Source organism: Prionailurus viverrinus, chromosome E1 (genome assembly GCF_022837055.1).
Source record: "Prionailurus viverrinus isolate Anna chromosome E1, UM_Priviv_1.0, whole genome shotgun sequence".
Taxonomy (NCBI): Eukaryota; Metazoa; Chordata; class Mammalia; order Carnivora; family Felidae; genus Prionailurus; species Prionailurus viverrinus.
The window spans coordinates 42,075,536-42,096,269 of record NC_062574.1 but is presented as its reverse complement, the minus strand read 5'-3'; the positions used below and the strand labels follow the sequence as shown (position 1 = coordinate 42,096,269).

At 38.1% G+C, this 20,734-nt stretch overlaps 1 protein-coding gene across 4 annotated transcripts in view; it reads left to right on the top strand.

The window, feature by feature from the left end:
- ABCA5 (ATP binding cassette subfamily A member 5) overlaps positions 1-20,734 on the top strand; it is a 71,535-nt gene that overhangs the window by 43,221 nt on the left and 7,580 nt on the right. For all 4 annotated transcript variants that reach the window (XM_047832572.1, XM_047832573.1, XM_047832574.1 and 1 more), the window contains 11 exons: positions 1,256-1,457; positions 4,361-4,530; positions 6,789-6,916; positions 7,532-7,669; positions 10,503-10,616; positions 13,496-13,666; positions 15,118-15,231; positions 15,629-15,763; positions 17,250-17,324; positions 18,378-18,469; positions 20,526-20,652. In XM_047832572.1, coding sequence (XP_047688528.1) covers positions 1,256-1,457; positions 4,361-4,530; positions 6,789-6,916; positions 7,532-7,669; positions 10,503-10,616; positions 13,496-13,666; positions 15,118-15,231; positions 15,629-15,763; positions 17,250-17,324; positions 18,378-18,469; positions 20,526-20,652 — 1,466 coding nt within the window. The remainder of the gene's footprint in view (positions 1-1,255; positions 1,458-4,360; positions 4,531-6,788; positions 6,917-7,531; positions 7,670-10,502; positions 10,617-13,495; positions 13,667-15,117; positions 15,232-15,628; positions 15,764-17,249; positions 17,325-18,377; positions 18,470-20,525; positions 20,653-20,734) is intronic.

Below are 20,734 nucleotides of genomic sequence, written 5' to 3'. Positions count from 1 at the left end.
CATTCATCTAAACTGTTGAGTTGCTAAGGTCCCAGGATAACCAGGCTTGGTTCAATATTACTTTATGCATTATTCCATTCCACTCTTAAAGTTTTTAATGTTTACTCATTTTTTATTTTTTAACATAAATCAAATAAATCCTTCCTTGTGGTTCTCATAATACTGAAACCAATTTTCACATCTTCATTTTTTATTTTTTGAAAATTGCATCACTTATAAAAATACATATATTTTCCCTGTTCTCGTTGATTACTTTTGTCTATGTTTTGTCTCATGGAATCAGTTATATAGTATGTCTCTTTTGTGTCTGGCCTCTTTTACCTAAATTATGTTTGTAGGGTTTAAACTATTGTAGGTATATAGTAGTTTATTCAGTTTCATTGTTTTTAGACTATTCTATTACAAGAATATTTCACAATTTATGTATTCATTCTCCTGTTGATAGACATTTGGGTTTTTCCCAGTTTATGACTATTCTGGATAGGTTGCTAGCTAAGAATATTCTTTTTTTTTTTTTTTTTTTTTGGTTTATTTATTTTGAGAGAGAGTGTGTGCATGTGCATACCACATACAGGCAGGGGAGGGGCAGAGAGAGAGAGAGAGAGAGAAAGGGAGAGAGAGAATCCCAGGCAGGCTCCACACTGTCAGCGTGGAGTCTGATGCGGGGCTTGAACTCACAAACCATGAGATCATGACCTGAGCTGGGATCAAGTGTTGGATGCTTAATTGACTGAGCCACCCAGGCGCCCTGGTAAGAATATTCTTGTACATGTGTTTTGGTGGACCTTTGTACATATCTTTGTTGCATTTCTACCTAGTAGAGAATTTTCTGGGTCATAGTTTATGTGTGTGTTCAGCTTTTTTTTTTTTTTTTTATTACGTTTCTTTATTTTTGAGAGGCAGAGAGAGACAGAGCATGAGTGGGGGAGGGGCAGAGAGAGATGGAGACATGGAATCCGAAGCAGGCTCCAGGCTCTGAGCTGTCAGCCCAGAGCCTGATGCAAGGCTCAAACCCACAAATGGTGAGATCATGACCTGAACCGAAGTCGGACGCTTAACCCACTGAGCCACCCAGGCACCCTGCCCCGCCCCATGTGTGTTCAGTTTTAATATTGCCAAGGTATATGAGAGTTCCGTTTGTCTACATCACCACCAGATGTGTGCTTCTTTAAAATTTACATGTCTCTGAAAGATTTTCATCCTTTTAAGGAATATACCATAATTTTCTGGCTTTCTGTTTTGTTTTGGCAAATAGATTATAGTGTATTTACTCAGCAGCCACCAGAGGAGGAAGTGGATTCAAAATCTTTTGACGAAATGGAGCAGAGCTTACTTATTCTTTCCGAAGCAAAGGCTTCTCTAGTGAGCACCAAGAGCCTTTGGAAACAGCAGGTGTACACGGTAGCAAAGTTTCATTTGCTTACTTTGAAACGGGAAAGCAAATCAGCGAGATCAGTGTAAGTGCCATCACTTTTCTGCCTGATGAGTTGTTTTTTTAAGGATGCAAATTCCATTTGTCGTCTTCATTCTCTAAATGTAGATGTAGGTAAATCTATGTAGCTTCAAAGATTAAGACTGTAACTTCACAATGTCTGAGAAAAGAATTATGCATTTAGTAATTTGTTTGAATACCATTAGAGCTTCTACCCTTTTTTTAAATTAGCATTTTTGGCTCATCTAAATAATGAGGGACTGACATAATATTCTCTAATTGTGTAAATTTTGAATTGTTGTCACTGTATTTAAGTTTTATTTTGCAATTATATTTTTCACAATTGTTTTGTGTCTGTTACTATTATTTATAGCCGCTTTTTATAAACAACAGAAAGAGTAACTTTTATCTCTGTTTATCAGATGAAGAAACAAATATAAAGAAGGCTTTATAGCTTGTAGAACTGTGATCAAAACTTTTCAACTTTGCTTTACCTCTCTCAGGTTCCCATGGGTGCTAGACTTTCAATTATTGGGACATAAATTCAACACTTTCGTAGAATACACACCTATCTTATTAGATCTGAAACAGCAGTAGAAATATAATAAGCAAGAATAGAGTGTTGTTATGTGCTTGAGATATGGTGAATTCATTTGCTTTCTTGACCTGATTTATTCAGTATCAAAGAAATGTCAGTCAAGTGTTTCATTTATTCCAGCCTCAGCGTTACTGAAAGAAAAATACTTATTTAAATCAGCATGTTTCAGTTTATTTCATTAAACACTACCCACCTAAAATACGCCCTGAAAAACAGTAAAAGTCTTAGTTCAGACTGCCATAACAAAATAATATAGACTAGGTCGCTTCAACAACAGAAATTTATTTTATCATGGTTTTAGAATGTGGAAATCAGATTGGGATACCAAATTGGTCCTGAGGGCACTCTTCCTGGTTTGCAGAGATGACCCATTATCTTGCTCTGTGCTCACATGACTTTCTTTGTTAAGCACAGGAGAGAGAGCAAGCTCTCTGCTCTTTCTTCCTACAAGGGCACTAATCCTATCTTGAGGGCCTTAGGCCCATGACCTCATCTAATCCTCATTACCTCCCAAAGGCCTTATCTCCTGAGACCATCATGTTGGGAGTTGGAGAGTTGGGAGTTAGGAATTTGGGGGGAGGGTGACACAAACATTCAATTCCTAACAAATATGCATTTGACCATCTGTACATTTAGGAAATACTGTATCTTATATTTCCCCCCTTAAAGAGTTATTAGCATATGAAAATGCTGGTATATGAAAAGAGCATATGAAAAGAGGTTCCATGGTAAAGAATTGCTTCAGCTTTAGAGTTTCCAAATGCTGTTTAATCCTGATTTTTTTTTTAACTTAAAATACCTATTAAATATTATAGAACTAGGATTCAGTGCAGTTTTTGGAAATGCTGATTTAAGTATACTTACAACAATTTAAGAATTATTTTTTTTTTAATGTTTATTTTTGAGAGAGAGAGAGAGACGGAGCTTGCGCAAGGGAGGGGCAGAGAAAGAGGGAGACACAGAATCTGAAGTAGGCTCCAGGCTGAGCTGTCAGCACAGAGCCCAATGTGGGGCTTGAACTCATGAACTGCAAGATCATCGCCTGAGCTGAAGTTGGACTCTTAACTGACTGAGCCACCCAAGCACCCCAAAGAATGATTTTTTTTAAAAAATTACAGGTTTTCTAACGTACCTGGGTGGCTCAGTTGGTTAAGTGTCTGACTTCTGATTTCTGCTCAGGTCACCATCTCACAGCTCCATAAGTTTGAGTCCCACACTGGGCTTTGTGCTGACAGCGTGAGGAGCGTGCTTGGGATTCTCTCTCCCTCTATGTCTGCCCCTCCCCTGCTTGCTCTCTCTGTCTTAGAAATAAATAAATAAACATTAAAACAATAGGGCTTCTGAAAATTATAAAATGCTAAAATGTGATAGTTTAAGCAGTCTCTACCCACTTGCTGTGACACCTATCACATATAATGTAGCAACATTTTGCAGGATAAGACAGAAGGATATCTGTTTTCCACACAGAAGGTCATTCTGAATAGGGTATAGAATTATGTACTTGACCAGTAGCAAATAATGATCCTTATAACTGTATGGAGTATATCTTGTTTTGCCTGTAGAGGAACGGTGGAAGTTAATGTGGTATAGACGACATTTCAAAGATGGCAGTCATTCAAAGTTTCACTGTATTTTTGTTTCCTTCCCTGTATCTAAAATATTTTTGTATCGGGGCGCCTGGGTGGCTCAGCCGGTTGAGCGTCCGACTTCAGCTCAGGTCATGATCTCACAGTTCTTGAGTTCAAGCCCCGCGTCCGGCTCTGTGCTGACAGCTCAGAGCCTGGAGCCTGCTTCAGATTCTGTGTCTCCCTCTCTCTCTGCCCCTCCCCACTCATGCTCTGTCTCTCTCTGTCTCTCTCTGTCTCTGAAAAATGAATAAACCTTAAAAATAAAATTTTTAAAAAAATTAAAAAAAATATTTTTGTATCATGTTTTCTGAAACATGTGGAGGGTAAATAGTTCAGATGTAGGGCAGGAGCTGTGATAGTCCCTTCAAGACCACAGAGATGTAAATGTGGCATAATGTCGGGTTCTTAAAAAGTTAGAAGCACAAGTTTACGTACCCTAGAAAAATTTCAGCATGGCTACGATGTTAGTTTTATAAGTTTTAATTTTGTCATTGAATATTGGCTTTCCATCCAGTTTTGTCATGAGATTGTTTTGGAGAGTAGAATTCTCCTGAGTGCTATTTCTTTCAAGTTTTTTCTTTTAATTTTCTTTTTTTTTTTTTTAAACATGAGTACTTTTAACTGTCATTTGAAGGAAGAGTTTTTAAAAATAGATTTCTATATTAATGTGCCCTGTGCTTGTTTTGTCTTTGTGCCTTTCAGGTTGCTTCTGCTTTTAATTTTTTTTGCAGTTCAGATTTTTATGTTTTTGGTGCATCGCTCTTTTAAAAATGCTGTGGTTCCCATCAAACTTGTTCCAGACCTATATTTCCTAAAACCTGGAGATAAACCTCATAAATACAAAACAGCTCTGCTTCTTCAAAATTCTACTGGTGAGAGTGTGTGAAGGTCTGTGAATGTGTGTTGGCTGGGGCCTGGGGTGGTGGGATATAGGTCAGAGATTGGGATTTTAGCAGTAGATGTAAGGTAAAGGCATGGCCTGTCTTAAAAACTGAACTAAAAGAAAAAATCACTGATGCTGAGTAATACATTACAGAAGTGAAATTTTGGTTTAAATGTAGATTACGGTTTTTAAAACTAACCTTGTACTGTTTATGATGATAAAATTTCATTTTTTAATGGTAGCTGCATATTCTCGAGTAGTGTGTTTCCTATCATAGTTTATGACCAGCAAAATAAACTTCAGGAATTGAAACATCCTTTTTAGAAAGAGTTAACATTTATGCAGTTCTATATCTAAATAGAAATGTTTAAGCAGTTTTTCAAGGACTATCTGAAAAATCAGTTAGAATTAAGAAAAATTGCCTTAGATACAAATATTTATAATCAAATACATTAAATTGGTTTTGAGTATTTTTGGATTTGCTGATTATTCTTAATTACCTAGTTGTCAAATATGAAAAAACTAAAGAACCATGGCCTTGAGCAAGGCTCAATTCTGCTTTTCAAAATATTAAAACCTAGTACAAAATTTCATTCCTACATGATCAGTTGTTCCTACAAAATCTCCCATCTGCATGGGTCGTTTTTAGTCCCAAGGTTCTTGAAGAGTAAATCAAGGTTAGCTAACTGGCAGATTGATGGCAGAATAGAAGGCAGCTTTATTTGTTTATCTTGCTGAAATATGTGAGAAAGTTGCACTTGATGCGATCATTTACATAACTCACAAACTCTTTGGGGTTTAATATTTTCCAACACTTCACCTGTATTCTAGTATCTCTCCTTTCTGATTCACTGTTAATGGAAGAGCTTTGACCATGTTAACATAATCATCATAGTTAGGGATGATTATGAATTACTCTTAAAATCATCACTTTTAAAATGTGGCTCTCTTTTTATTGTGTAATCTTTATTCCTTTGGAGGAAGAATGACAGAAAACTACTCTTGAATAGAAAATGTGATGTTACTTCTTTCATTAGAATTTTTGTTTTGATTTTAATCTACATTTCATGATGTTAAAGTATAGTACTGCATGGAGCCTCATACTCTGATACACATTTTTTGTATGTTTGGGAAATTGTGTATTTCAAATTTTTCTGCCTTGTGTTCATTCTCGATCTATAGAAATTCTAGTATTTTCAAAGTTTTGTCCCTTTTGTTATTTTCTAGTATTTCTAGAGTTGCATACATATGAACCCTATATTTTCCTAGGCTTTGTTGGTCCTAAACAAAGCCATGTTTCCTTTAGGAATCACTGGCGTCTGTGTCTATATTGGCTTGTATCCATGCTCCTTGCAAAGCTTTTTGTATCACAGGTGATACAGTTCCTTCAGTTATAATGTAGCTCTCTTCTCAAGAGTATAGAGCCACAGAGGCCAACTGGAGATGAGAGGTCATTTAAGGCACTAGATAAAGCGTAAGTGTTGTATCTAACAAAGCACCAATGAAAGCACTAAGAGCACCATTTTCTCTGACACTCAAGTTTGGTGCTGAGTCTGATCCACCTGCCATACTGTTTTCAGTTACTGATAGTGTTTTCCTTTGTTTGGTTTTGATTTCCCTCAAAGCCTCATTTGTCCTTTCTGGCTTTTGTGAAGATGTAGAGGAAACTGTTTCCATTCATCAAACCTGTTGGTGTAGATTTAAACCTCAGACAGGATTCACAGTCTTTCCCTTGGCTCCAGGCAACTTAAAGAATATAGATGGAGACCTGATTATGTGTTTTAATATTTTAAGACAGTTAAGGCATGTAAGACACGTATAAGGTGTGTCAGCTCAGAGCAGACAGAAATCCTCTCAAGAGTGATCTTACCTTACTCCATACCCTGCCTGTCTCTATCTTTCTGAGCCCAGTAGGTTATCTTGTTACATAAGATTGCCAGATAGATTTTAATTCTCAAAACGTAACCAAATTTCATGTATTCTAGATACATTTTCAACGTTAATAGTAGCAGCTTCAGCTAAAATTTGTGCAGCTGCTGTGTGCCAGGTTCTGTTTTTAAGGCCTGTGTATATTGGTTTGGATTTGAATCTGGGCTGACTGGCTCCAGAGCCATTGTTCTTAATTATGCTTTATCTAATGAAGATAATTTTTTTTTTCCAAAAAAGCTCTTTTCAATGTTATTAAAAGTCTGTGTCTGTTTCTCATTTAAACTGATTCTTTGTTATTTGCTTATTTTCTAACACCAGACTCCGATATCAGCGATGTTATTAGCTTTTTCACAAACCAGAACATAATGGTGACAATGTTTAATGACAGTGACTATGTGTCCGCTGCTCCCCATAGTGCAGCTTTAAATGTGATGTATTCAGAACAGGTAAGAGGAATGTGTGTGAATGAATACCTATTTGAAAGTTATAAAACATTAAGATATTTTCTCTAAAATTAATCATTTGCTTGGGGTGCCTGGGTGGCTCAGTCAGTTAAGTGTCCGACTTCGGCTCAGGTCATGATCTCACAGTTAACGAGTTCTAGCCCCATATTGGGCTCTGTGCTGACTGCTCAGAGCCTGGAGCCTGCTTCGGATTCTGTGTCTCCCTCTCTCTCTGCCCCTTCCCCACTCATACTCTGTCTCTTTCTCAAAAATAAATAAAACATTAAGAAAATTTTTTTAAATTAATCATTTGGTGGCTTGACCTCATTAGTTAGAAATTAGAATTTACTTTTGGAAATAGCTAGCTGTGTTTATCATGTGTTTTATGACCTGCTGAATGACCAATTTATAAAACTACAAGTAATTTAATTTGTTTAAAACATCAAAATATTTATAGACTCCAAGCCAGGTTATCTTTATCTCTCTGTCTTTATTGAATATGATTTCTATAATTTGTTGGATCAACTTCAGTTAGTGAGGATTCGCTTAGTCTGTGAGAAAAGCTTGGTAGCAATATCATATAAAGTATGTCATAACTCTCTTTTTTTTAAATTTTAGGACTATGTTTTTACAGCTGTTTTCAACAGTACTATGGTTTGTTCTTTACCTGTATTGATGAATATTATTAGTAATTATTATCTTTACCATTTAAATGTGACTGAAAGCATCCAGGTTTGGAATACTCCATTCTTTCAAGTAAGCAAACTTAAAAAATGTGTGTGTGTGTGTGTGTGTGTGTGTGTGTGTGTGTGTGTGTGTAGTAAAAGCCAAGTGTTAATCCAAATGAAATCTGTAGATGTTCATCATATGACAGTTCTTAGTCTTATTGAAACTTGGGGATGGTTTACATCTGGGTTTAGGACTGCCCAGTATTGGTTTGCTTCAGGCAAGGAAATTCTGTCTTGGTACTGATATTTTGTAAAGCATAAGTATTTTCTGTATTCATCGTAGAAGAAAAATTAAGATAATTTACAAATGAACATTGTTCATCTAAAATCTCCTCCTGGGGTACTGAAAGAACCTTGAGAAGCCATCCATACAGTCATTTTCCCTCTGGATAGGACTGTTGGGTTATGAAAGTGAAAATTAACTTAAGTTTTCAGAAGAATAGTCAACATTGGTCTCTCGCCATTATGTTTTATTTTTCACGTATTGAAAAATAAATGGACAAATACCTTTCTGTAATGCTTTCTGTAATGGCAGGTTTTTGTTTTTTTTTTTTTTTTTTTTTGCTTTCTATTGCTATACTTTTTTAAAGTAGCTTTATTGAGATATACTTCATATACTATGAATTAACTCATTTAAGTGTACAATTAAGTGGTTTTTATTATGTTCATAGAGTTCTGCACCCATCACCATGCCAGTTCTAGGTTTTATCTTCCTCCTGGCCCCCCAGGAAACCCTTGTTCCTGTTAGTTAATCACCCCCTACCCCCCCCCCCCCCCCCCCGCCCATCCCTACTCCCAGCCAGCCACTAATCTACCTTGTGCTTCTGTGGCTGTTTAATCTACACCTAAAACTTGTTTAGTTTGCTGTAATGTTTTGCCGTCTTGAAACGGAGATCACATTGAAGGTGAGTACTCTTCTTGGTATAGTTTCACTTAAACAGCAGATTTGCATTTTTAGAAGATCACTGGCACCAGCGTGAAGAGCAGTTTCTCTGGGGTGAATGGTGGTGGCAAAAGGAAGGAAACGTAGATTTGACCAGAGATTGTTTTACTAAATAGTTCAGGTGAGAGGAGATGATGAGCGACTGAGCTAATGCAGTGGCTTAACAATAGCGATAGAATCAAAAAGATGTTAAAGGATCTGTCGTACTTCACCATCGTTGCGTTTGTGAGGTGAGGAAAAGAAGAGTCGTGTGTCTTACGGTTTGGGGTCATGTGGTGCATGGTGGTACTGTTCACCAGCTTTGAGAACACAGGCAGGAGAGAGTTTGGTTTTGTTTGGTGAACGGAGACACTCATTTCAGTCTCGAGCGTACGGAGTTGTTGGTGATCCTTGTGGCATTTGCCTGATGGGACATGTAGGAGGCATCTGGGTGAATTAACCTGGAGAAATTTCTGGACCGGAAATAAATATTGGGAGTCACCAGTACATAGGTGATACTGAAATCACCAATTATGGATCATCCTCCGTGATTTTCTTTAATGTGAAATATTCCAGACCTGCAAAAAATAGGCACGTATCTACTACTCAGATGTTCCAAATGTTAATGCCTTGTTACACTTTTTTTAATTTAATAAAATTTTAAAGATACAAATGAAACTTCCAGTGTGCTCCTCCTTCATCTTGTTTCCTTCTCTTCTCCGTGAAGTAACCACAGTTCAAAATTTATAATTCCCGTGTATGTTTTTATGATGTTACTACATTGGGATGTATCCATGACTATTAAAAAAGATCTTGCAACTTACATTTTTCATCAAACACGGACATATAACCATACTGTTTTTTAAAACCAGAAGGGAAGAACTGAGACTTTTAAAAAGCTCAGTTCATAGACAATAGTCTTACTAGTGTTCCACATTTTTTTCCCTTCCTTTGTCAGATTCTGTGTGATTGAATACAAGTATATTCTTACTAATCTCCACTTACTGTACCATCTAGTTTATATATTTATTGGTTCCGTCTGGGTCTTCCACTATAAATTACCATAGTTTGGGACAAATTCTGCAATGTCATATGACATGAATGAAAGAATTGGCTTTATTGCTAAAAACTGAGAAGGCCAGTGTCGACAAGATGCCTTCCGTTTCCACATCGTCCTGTAAGGAGGTGTGCCAGGGCCGGGGTGACTACTAGACGTAGTGTGGGTTCTCTCCTAGTGCAGATGACCTTCCCTGTCCCACAGGTGTATCTTTTACAGAATACGGGTAAGAAAATGGCCTTGTGGAGGGCAGGGTGATACAGTATCTTGGTTCTGGGTGACTTACATTTGGGGCCCCAGCTGTTTACGTAGGTTGTCCGGAGAAGTTTGCCTTCCGTACTTGGCTCTTAGCTAGGAACCACCGGGGCCTGTGGGAATTCTAGTCCTCCCTGCTGGGGAGAAGAAACTCCTGTTTCCAGGAGGCTGAGCTGGTTTCCAAAGTACAGCTTTTTCCAACGGAAGAGGGCCCCGAGATCCCAGATGGCTCAGTCCTCACAACCAGTGAGTGCATCAGAAATCATTCTGACGTGGTCCTTTTCATTGCATAGGACTGCTCGTGGACATGTAAACTGCTTTTTCATGCACATTATGATTTTTAATTAAATGGGGAAGCTTAATTTAAATGCTGCATTATTCCCTGTTACAGATAAGAAAATGGAAGTACCATGATTTGCTCAGGATTCTATAGCTGCTTCCTAAGTAGCAAAGTTGGTCCTGTAAGTCACTGCCTGTTAATAACTGCCACTCATTCCCTCACATAGGCTACGCCTAGGGTAGATATCCTAGTGTGTTTCTTCAGAGGTTTTGATAGTCTTTTAGAAAGTACTAAGATGATGTGAAGTAACTCTCACTTTCATTTCTTGTTCTATGGTTGTCTTTCAGGAAATTACAGACATCGTTTTTAAAATCGAGCTGTATTTCCAAGCAGCTTTGCTTGGAATCATTGTGACTGCAATGCCACCTTACTTTGCCATGGAAAATGCAGAGAATCATAAGGTAATGATTGAGTTAAAATTACAGGTACAGTTTGTTAATAAGAAATCTCATATAAGAAAAATAACCTATTTTGCATGAGTGCAAGACCTCATATTTCATGAATAAGTAGATGGAGCGTCAACATATTTACTACAGTAATAGCAATAACAATCATTTATTACTTGAGTCCTTGTCACATGCTTCAAAAGTTACATCCGTTAATCCTTGCAACATTGTGATGTAAGTTTTATGTGTACCGACCTTTTGTAAGTCAGGAAGTGATGGGAGTCATGTGCCACGTTCCGTGTTGTCTCATCTCCTCTTAGTAGCGGGTCCTTATGTTCGTATTGGTTCACTAAACTCCCTCTCCCCCCTTAACCTTTACTGGAATGTACTGAATGTCCAAGATACTTAATTTCTGTTAAATGAAAAAAGTAGGTAGTGATTGTGATCACCAGAGCCTGGGGAAAATTGCTGTGTGTACCGAGGTGGTGTGGTATCCTTTCCTTTTCTCTCCTGTCCTCAGGCAAGTGGTGCCCTGTACGGTCTCTATCCTTGCACCCTCCCGAGGTTGTCCCTCTTACCCCTGTAATCGAAATTCTCGTTCTCTCCATGTCTGCTCTTAGTTCGGTGGAGACAGGTTTATCTTAATTTACCCAGTGTGACAAGTAATGAAGTTAAGCCTCATAGCAGACAGTTACATCTTTTAATAATTTTCTGTAGTGGAAAAGTAATACATGAGTCTCAGGAGATATTTTTAAAACATACTCATTTTTTCTGTTATATATATTCATTGTGCTAATTTAGAACATGCAGGAAGGTATAAGAAAATTTAAAAAATCCATAACCCCACACCACCCACATACAAAATTTCCTAGACAATTGCATTTTTCTCTTTTTTGTTTCAACTTAAAATGTTTTTTCTAATTCAAATATTTACTTATAGGTCATTGTAGATTCATATTAGGTGGTAAGAAATAATAAAACGAGATCCTGTGTACCCAACTCTCTTCACCTCAGTAATAGCATCTTGTCAGACTGTCCTGTAATAGTAAGATCCCAGGACGTTGACATTGATATGGTCACGGTACAGAACAGTGCTGTCACCACAGAGATCCCTCCTATTGCCCTTTTCAAGCCCCCACACCCACCCCTTCCCTGACCTCTGGCAGCCACCAGTCTGTTCTCCCTTTCTGTAATTTCAGTAATTTCAGTATTTCAAGAATGTATATGTAGAATCACAACATGTTTTTGGGAGGGACTGGCCTTTTGACTCAGCATGATTCCCTGGAGATTTACTCAGTTTGTATGTACCAACAGCCCATTCTTTTTTATTTTTTGGTAGTATTCCATGGTGTGAATCTGAATTGTTGCCAGTTTTTTCCTATGGTGAATAAAACCGCTATGAACATTTACTTACAGGTTTTTGTGTGAATGTGAGTTTTCATTTCTCTGGGGTAAATGGCCTAGAGTGTCATACGGTGATTTCATGTTCAGTTTTATAAGAAATTGCCCAACTGTTTTCCAGAGGGGATATACTGTTTTACATTCCCACCTGCATTATTTGAATGACAAAAAGCATGGATTATCCAAGTAACTCTATTGGACTTGTTTATGTTTTCATACTTATTTTGGAGTTTATATTTTTGTTCTTATAATTCATTGAATACAAAAGTTGTCCATTTGTTTTTATCATTCCTCCTCTTCATCTTTTTTTTTTATGTTTATTTATTTTGAGAGAGAGAGAGAGAGAGCACAAGCAGGGGAGGGGTAAAGAGAGAGGGAGAGAGAGTCCCAAGCAGGCTCTGCACTCATACTCACAAATCATGAGATCATGACCTGAGCCGAAGGTAAGAGTCGGACGCTCAACCACCTGAGCCACCCAGGTGCCCCGGTTCCTCCTCTCCGTCTTAACTAAACTTTATATTCCGTGCTTCTGTTATCTCTAAGACCAGCCCTTTCATATAATACATTGTTATGAGTGTAAGCATTTACAGATGTCAAAAATTAACTGAATAAAATTGTTAGGTATTTGGATTTATAAAAGGTTTTCAAAATTTCAAATTAAATAATGAGAGGATGAGAGAGTTAGGGAAACTCAAATCATTTAAGTTTACTGTTTGTATATGTGAAAATGTAGTAATAACACCTTACTTTTTGCACTACATGGGAGTTTATAAAAGGCTTAAGTGCATTATCAATACAAAGCTTCCCACTAAAGCTGAAAGCCTTCTGTAAATCCAGAAGACACTTGGCAGTTTATTAGTGTTATCATGAAAGGTAATATTAAAAAATGAGAATCTGGGGCACCTGGGTGACTGAGTCGGTTAAGCGTCTGACTTCAGCTCAGGTCGTGATCTCATGGTTCGTGGGTTCAAGCCCCGGGTCGGGCTCTCTGTTGTCAGCATGGAGCCTGCTTTGGATCCTCTGTCTGCATCCCTCTCTTCCCCTGCCCTGCTTGTGCTCTCTGTCTCTCTCAAAATAAACAAATAAACTTAAACAAAATTTTAAAAAGTAAATAATGAGAATCCATTTTCTGTTTAAACATATCTTTCCATCTATTTCCACAGATTTTTAAAAGCAACAGTGTTTTGGCTACTTACTGTTTGCGCAGCTGTAATCCCCATGACATCATTTGCTTTATTTTAGTTTTGTGTGACTGTATTCTGATTCTGAAAACTGTTGTCGAAATTGCTACATCTGAGAAATAATGGACCAGATTAAAGACTATAAAGGAATTCATATTTAGTTGTAGGAAGGCTTTTATTACCTAGAGACCTGGAATGTGACTTGTTTTGTTGATGTAAAATTAAGAGTTCTACAATAATTTGCTAGAGTTTTTTGTTTGTAACATGTTTATAATTATAATCAGTTTTCCTTCTCCCCTCTTTTTTTTGTAGATCAAAGCTTATACTCAACTTAAACTTTCAGGGCTTTTACCGTCTGCATATTGGATTGGACAAGCTATTGTTGATATCCCCATATTTTTTCTTGTTCTTATTTTGATGCTAGGAAGTTTATTTGCATTCCATTATGGATTATATTTTTATGCTCTAAAGTTCCTTTCTGTGGTAAGTTAACATCAGTTATACTCATGCTATTTATAAATGAAACATTATTTTAAGAAACTTAAGTCTTTATAAACATGACAGGTGGTTAGTTGAGTAATTTGGATATTAATTTTGTTCATAGAAGATAGAACCAGTATTTGTTTTAATTATTGTGTATGATACTGATGATGCAGTTTATATTACTATAAGTGATTTTTGAAAACCACAGCTTATTATTATTATAAAATAATTCCTTGAAACTAAGGTGGTCTTTTCTGTAGACTCCCTGCTAGGTGTGTAATCAGGAATAGTTAAACGGTCCCTCTTTCAAATGCCCTCCTTGTCTCTCTGCTTGAATATAATTTCACAAAGAAACTCTTTTATTCCACAATTTAAAATTCAGCTTAGGGGCGCCTGGGTGGCTCAGTCGGTTGAGCAACCGACTTCGGCTCAGGTCATGATCTCACAGTTCATGAGTTCGAGCCTCGCGTTGGGCTCTGTGCTGACAGCTCAGAGCCCGGAGCCTGCTTTGGATTCTGTGTCTCCCTCTTTCTGTGCCCCTCCTCCTCTAGCTCTCTGTCTCTCTCTCTCAAAAATAAACAAACATTAAAAACATTAAAAAAATTTCTAAATACAGCTTAAAATACTAAGGAAGAATATAGCTTCCATTCATGTTCACATGTTCATGACTGATGCTCGACCCTTTTGTATGAGTGATTAGGAAGAAGGGGAAACAGAAGTAAGGTTGGGGTTGCTGAATGTAAATTTATCAATTTTGCCAGAGGCTATAGTGACTTTACATATTAAATTGTGCCTTATAAATTAATAATCTTTTTAAACATTTACAAAATATTGAATGTTGTATATTGAAATGGTAGTTCATAGTTGATTGAGAAGGATAAAGTAGTAACAGCTATTATACTTGTTTTTATAATAAAAGGATTAGAGATAGCATTTTTCTTGGCATAAAAAAGAACTACAAATAGTGTTTGGTGTGAATTACTTATTCAGGATTGTGTTACAATTAGTTAAAAGTATGAGTTTTATTGATTTAGGAGAAATGTGCATGGTAATTTCTCAGGTAACCACAATTTCAGTTTTTGGAGTGATTTGTTGAGAATAAAACTTGAAGAATAATCATTCCTTAATATTTGAGATGACTGGGGTACCTGGGTGGCTCAGTTGGTTGGGCTCCGACTTCAGGTCGGGTCATGATCTCGTGGTTCGTGAGTTCAAGCCCCACGTCTGGCTCTATGCTGACAGCTCGGAGCCTGGAATCTGCTTCAGATTCTGTGTCTGCCTCTCTCTCTGCTGCCCCCCCCCACCCCCCGCTCACGCTCTGTCTCTCACTCAAAAATAAATAAAACATTAAAAAAAATTTTTTTAACTATTTGATATGACTGGTGTTTGAGATCATATGGACTGTTAGCTTTTCATATGTTTACATAAAAATACACATTTCTGTTTTACAGGTTTTTTGCCTTATTGGTTATGTTCCATCAGTCATTCTGTTTACCTATGTTACTTCTTTCACTTTCAAAAAAATTTTGAATACCAAAGAGTTTTGGTCATTTATTTATTCTGTGGTAAGTCATGTTTTGTATTATTTCACTTATTTGTATGACCGCGCTTGTTTGAAAGTTGTGAACTGTTTCCAGATTTTACTCATAATGTTGCTGTGTCAGAATTTCCTGAGTACGGACTTAGCTAGCTAGCCGCCGGCATCTTTTCGCATATTTGTCTTGTGCGTCATCCATTCCACGAAGAGACGGGACCGAAAGCATGTAAGAGCTGTGTGGCAAGGATCCCAGCTGCACAGAGCTGGTCTCTGTGTACTGACGCCTCCTGGCCAAGTATCCTCTCAGGTTCCGTGTCTCATTAGAGGATTAAAGACATAGTAAATGCCGAGGCACACACTTCGAAGTGAGTTTGTATGAAATTGCTAAACATTCTTTCACTTGTGTTCTCATTGTCTTTCTTTAGACAGCATTGGCTTGCATTGCAGTCACCGAAATCACGTTCTTTATGGGATACACAGTTACGGCTGTTCTCCATTATACCTTTTGTATGGCCATTCCAATCTATCCACTTCTAGGTTGTCTGATTTGTTTCATAAAGGTAGGTCTGTTAGGTGTTTTAATAATTGAAAAGCATAAATACGCCTAATCTTTGAGATCTTAGTTCTTGTGCTGAATATAGTAAAAAAAACCAAAAACCAAAAAACAACAGTTTAGCTGCTATTTACTTGAATATTATTAAGCAGCAGTTTAAGTTTACTGTGAAATCTTTTCAAGCATGTCTTTAAGCTGTAAGTCTCAAAGGACAAGGAGTATGGTGTCCATTCCCTGTTCTTTGATTCCCAAAAAGATGGACATAAATTCTCAGTATGACCTGACTTCAGTCAGTATGTTTTGAGGGAGTTTGTCAAGGATTAAATAATGTATTGTACTATAAGGGGATGAGAGAAAATAAGGTGTAAGAGACTTTTTTTTTCAAAGAAAAAAATAAAAATTACTTTTATTAAACCTGGATAATTGGAAAAATTCCATGTGATTAGAAAAAAATTGACAAATTACTGATTTAGGGATGATTGCTGACTAATTCTACTCACTAATCCCCCCCCCACACTTTCTTTTTTGCTTCAGTTTAATATGTTTAATTTATACATCCCCAGATAGAAATATTTTTGGCATGGGGAGGATTGTAATCTAAGTAGAAAGCATAGCTGTTAATACTAATAGCTAACATAAAGAATACACGTCACTGAACAAAACGCATTTTAATCTAAATATTCCTACATGTTGCAGCTAAAAGAAAACTTACAACACTTCTAACGCCAAATGCGTGAGTTTTTCCCACATAAAGCAGTTCTAACACTTAACCACCTGGAGGTAATGCAGACTCGGGGCTGTGTTCAGGGTTAAGGACTCAGCCCCACAAGCTTGCCCCCCGTTTTTCAGATGCCAGATCCGAGCAGTGGTTCTGTAGGTTCTGATGTGGCTGCAAATCCAATGTTCCTGTGACCCCTTCACAGGTTCAATAATTTGCCATAATGGTTTATAGAATTTAGGGAAACACTTTCTGTACTATTATCAGTTTATTATAGTGAATATACAAATGAATAATTAAGAGGTATGGGGGGCATAGTCCAGAAGGGTCCCAAGTACTGAAGCTTTAGTCCCCATGGAGTTTGGAGCTTGCCGCCCTCCAAGGGTGTGGATGCATTCACCAGTCTGGAAGCTCTCCCAGCCCTGTGTTTATGGAGATTTTTATGGAGGTTTCATTACTGAGGCACAGTGAGTTGATCAGTCTTCAAGCCCCTCTCCCCTTGTGATCAGTGGATGAGTCTGAAAGTTCCCACCTTGTAATCACTTGGTTGGTTTCCCTGGAAACCAGCATCATCCTTCAAGTCACCTGAGTAGTAGAGACTCAGCTTGGGTTGAAAGGGGCTTATTTTAGATAACAAAAGATGCTCCCTTCACCTCTGTAAACCAGAAAATTCCCAGGGGGTTAAAAGCTCTGTCCTGGAACCAGGTCAAAGACCAAATACCATTATATCATCCTATCACAGCAGCATAAAAATTTTCAAAACTTTTTGTCTTAGATTTCTTGGAAGAATATTCGAAAAAACGAGGACACGTATAATCCATGGGATAGACTTTTGGTGGCAGTTATATCGGTAAGAAATACCAAAAATGTTGGGTTAACATGTTACCTTAAGAGCAGTTTGGTTGTATGTGTGTAACTCTCTTTTTAGTTTCTATCTCTTTGCATAACAGTGAAGGTACATCAGAGAGTCAACTGTGTCAGTTAACGGTAGTCAATGTACATTTCAGTGGTAATAGATTTACTGACTATGTCCATTTTAGTTTTTTGAATGTTTATTTATTTTTGAGAGAGAGAGAGAGAGAGTGCGCGCGCGAGCATGAGCAGGGGAGGGGCAGAGAGACAGAGGGAGACACAGAATCCGAAGCAGGCTCCAGGCTCCGAGCCGTCAGCACAGAGTCCGTCGCGGGGCTCCAGCCCATGGACCACGAGACCGTGACTTGAGCCAAAGTCGGACGCTTAACCGACTGAGCCACCCAGGCGCCCCTGAAAGTGTCCGTTGTAATATACTTGTCTCTTTCATGTTATTAATTTTATTTAATTATAAAATTAAATAATTATATATTTAATAATTAAAATTAAATAATTATAAGAAGCCATATAATTCTGGCTTCTTCAGAAATGCAACCAACCTCTTTTCCTTTGATTATATTTTATGAAGCTGACAGCCAGTGAACTTTACAGAGGCAGAAAAATATGTGAAGGGTTGTTTTGCTAAAACTCTACCTTGAAATCTTAAAGTTTATTCTTTTTTTTTTTTTTTTTTTTTAAATTTTTTTTTTCAACGTTTATTTATTTTTGGGACAGAGAGAGACAGAGCATGAACGGGGGAGGGGCAGAGAGAGAGGGAGACACAGAATCGGAAACAGGCTCCAGGCTCTGAGCCATCAGCCCAGAGCCTGACGCGGGGCTCGAACTCCCGGACCGCGAGATCGTGACCTGGCTGAAGTCGGACGCTTAATCGACTGCGCCACCCAGGCACCCCCTTAAAGTTTATTCTTAACTCATATGACGTGTGATTACTTATTGTGGTGATGGTAAGGAACCTGATGTGTGTGGTCTTTGTTCTGTTGATCCAGGGAAACAAAAAGATTCAGTCACGAGCTGTTATGTGTTCTCCTTTCAGCCTTACCTGCAGTGTGTACTGTGGATTTTCCTCTTACAGTACTACGAGAAAAAATACGGAGGCAGGTCGATACGAAAGGATCCCTTTTTCAGGTCAGTGATTTTTTTTTTTTTAAGTTTTAATGTTTTTTAGGGTATTTACATAGTATATGATCTAGTTTTAGGTAATTTCCTTTACTCCCCCCAAAATCCTTATAGTCCTCACTGGCCCGTCTCCCACATACCACCCAGCCACGTATAACCACAGTCCACTAGTCTAGTTGTTGCAGATTTGCCAGTGCTCAGTGCTCGTATGAATGGAATTGTATGGGATCGTCTTTTTGTCTGGCTTTTTTTACTCCTACCGTAATGTTTTGAAGGTTCATCCAAGTTGAAGCGTGTAGCAGTACTTTGTTACAGTTTTCTTTTCTTAGTATTACATTGTATGGAGATACCGCTCTTCTCTGTTCGTCAGTTGATGGACGTTTGAGTCGTTTCCACCTCTTGGCCATCATGAACAGTGCTGCTGTGAATGTCCTTGTTAACCACTGGCTACTCCCACATCCACTGAGGACTTAGCATCTGGCTCTTCTTTCTCTTTGTTCTTACTCCTTCTGTCGTCTTGGGGGAGAATCAGCGTCCGCAGAGAGAACCTTTGTAACATCCTCAGTTTCTGACTTTCTCCATGCGCGTGACTTTGCGTGTCCCATGTTGATTTGGGTCAGAGCCCTGCCATCACCGCGCTTCACCTCCTCTGTGTCCCATGCTTCCAGGAACACTTCATCTTCCCGGCCTTTTTGTTTTGTTAGTCTCACTGAACTTTTCTGCTGTGGTCTCTGCCCCTGAGTTTTTTCTGTTCCTCAGATGTTTCTGCTCATCGCCTTTTTCACCTTTTCTCTGTTCGGCTTCATCCCTCTCACCCTCTTTCACCCTTTTTCAGCACCCTGTATTCCACTTCTGTATCTCTTTCACCCATCCGCGAAAAGTCATAACTTTTGGTAAGTCTAACTACAGGCTGGAGAAAATTGACATAAAAGTGCAGCTTGCTAACACCACGTTTATCCCATGTAGACTCAGCTTTGTTTTAACACGAGTTATCCCATTTTCTTCCTACCACTTTTCGATCGTTAGCCCAAGCCTTCTTTGTAGTCCTCAAATTCTCCAGTCCTTCTCACTTCATTTTCTGCTTCTCAGTGGATGATCTTGCCGTCTCACTTAATTATAAATTAGAAATTTGTACACACTTACATCACCTTTGCCTTTTCCTGGTCCCAGAGAGAGAAGTACCTCTCCTGTTATTCATGCCTTTGTTACTGTGTCTACTTAAAGATGTTGCTCTGTCCAATTTATTTTCTCTTTCTGTGTCTTTCCCTTTTGGATCTAAATAGGGTTTTTGGGGGGAGGGGGCCAGTTACCTTTCTCCCATAAAACAAAGTAATGGAAATCAGAACTCACAAATCTCATTTAAACCTGTATCCCTCTAGCTCTTGTCCCCTGTCTGTTAACTTTCATAGCTGAGAAACTTCCACCTCCAGCTCCTCACCTCCCTTTCACTTCTTAACTCCTGTAATCTGGTTCTGCACTTGGTCCTCTGCTGATTCTGTTTTCAGCAAGGTAACTAATGACTTCCTCTGTGTATCATCAAGTAGGCTCCACTTATTCAGCTAATCTGCTGCTTTAGTATGATTGACTTCTTCCTCCTTATGCTTTTCTCTTGTTCCTCTGTTTTCCATAATGTCAACTCCTGTTTCCCTCTTTACCTCTCTTATTCTTCAAAACTTCCTTGGAAGCACTTTTTTCTCTGCCTACCTTTCTGATGTTTCTATGAGTTCTGAATTCAGCCCTCCACGTCTGCTCTGCCCGGGTCATGTCATTTACAGCCAGGCTGTAAAATCTTCGAGGGATGGATACATCCTTTTTTTAGTTTCTTTATCTTTGTGTGAAATAGTGCCTGACACATACTGATCATAAATAATATTGTTGAAGAAATGAATGAGTTTAGACGACATCATCCAGACGCTTTCAGTGAGTGAAACTAGTTCTGTGACTCCACCTTTCAGAGAGAACCACTCATCTCATGTTGGTATATTTTTTCAGTCTTTTCTCCATGGAGTGCTGGAATGTCTTGCTATTTTAATTATTTGGAAAACCACTGTCTGTATGTGTTTAGGACCCTTTCAACAAAGTCCAAAAATAGGAAGTCTCCAGAACCACCAAACAATGAGGATGAAGATGAAGATGTCAAAGCTGAAAGACTGAAGGTCAAAGAGCTAATGAGTTGCCAGTGTTGTGAGGAGGTAATTCAGTCTGTATCGCCAAGTCTTAATAAATGTGCAGTGATCAGTTTCTCTTGTGTAGGAATTAACCTGAAGAGTACTT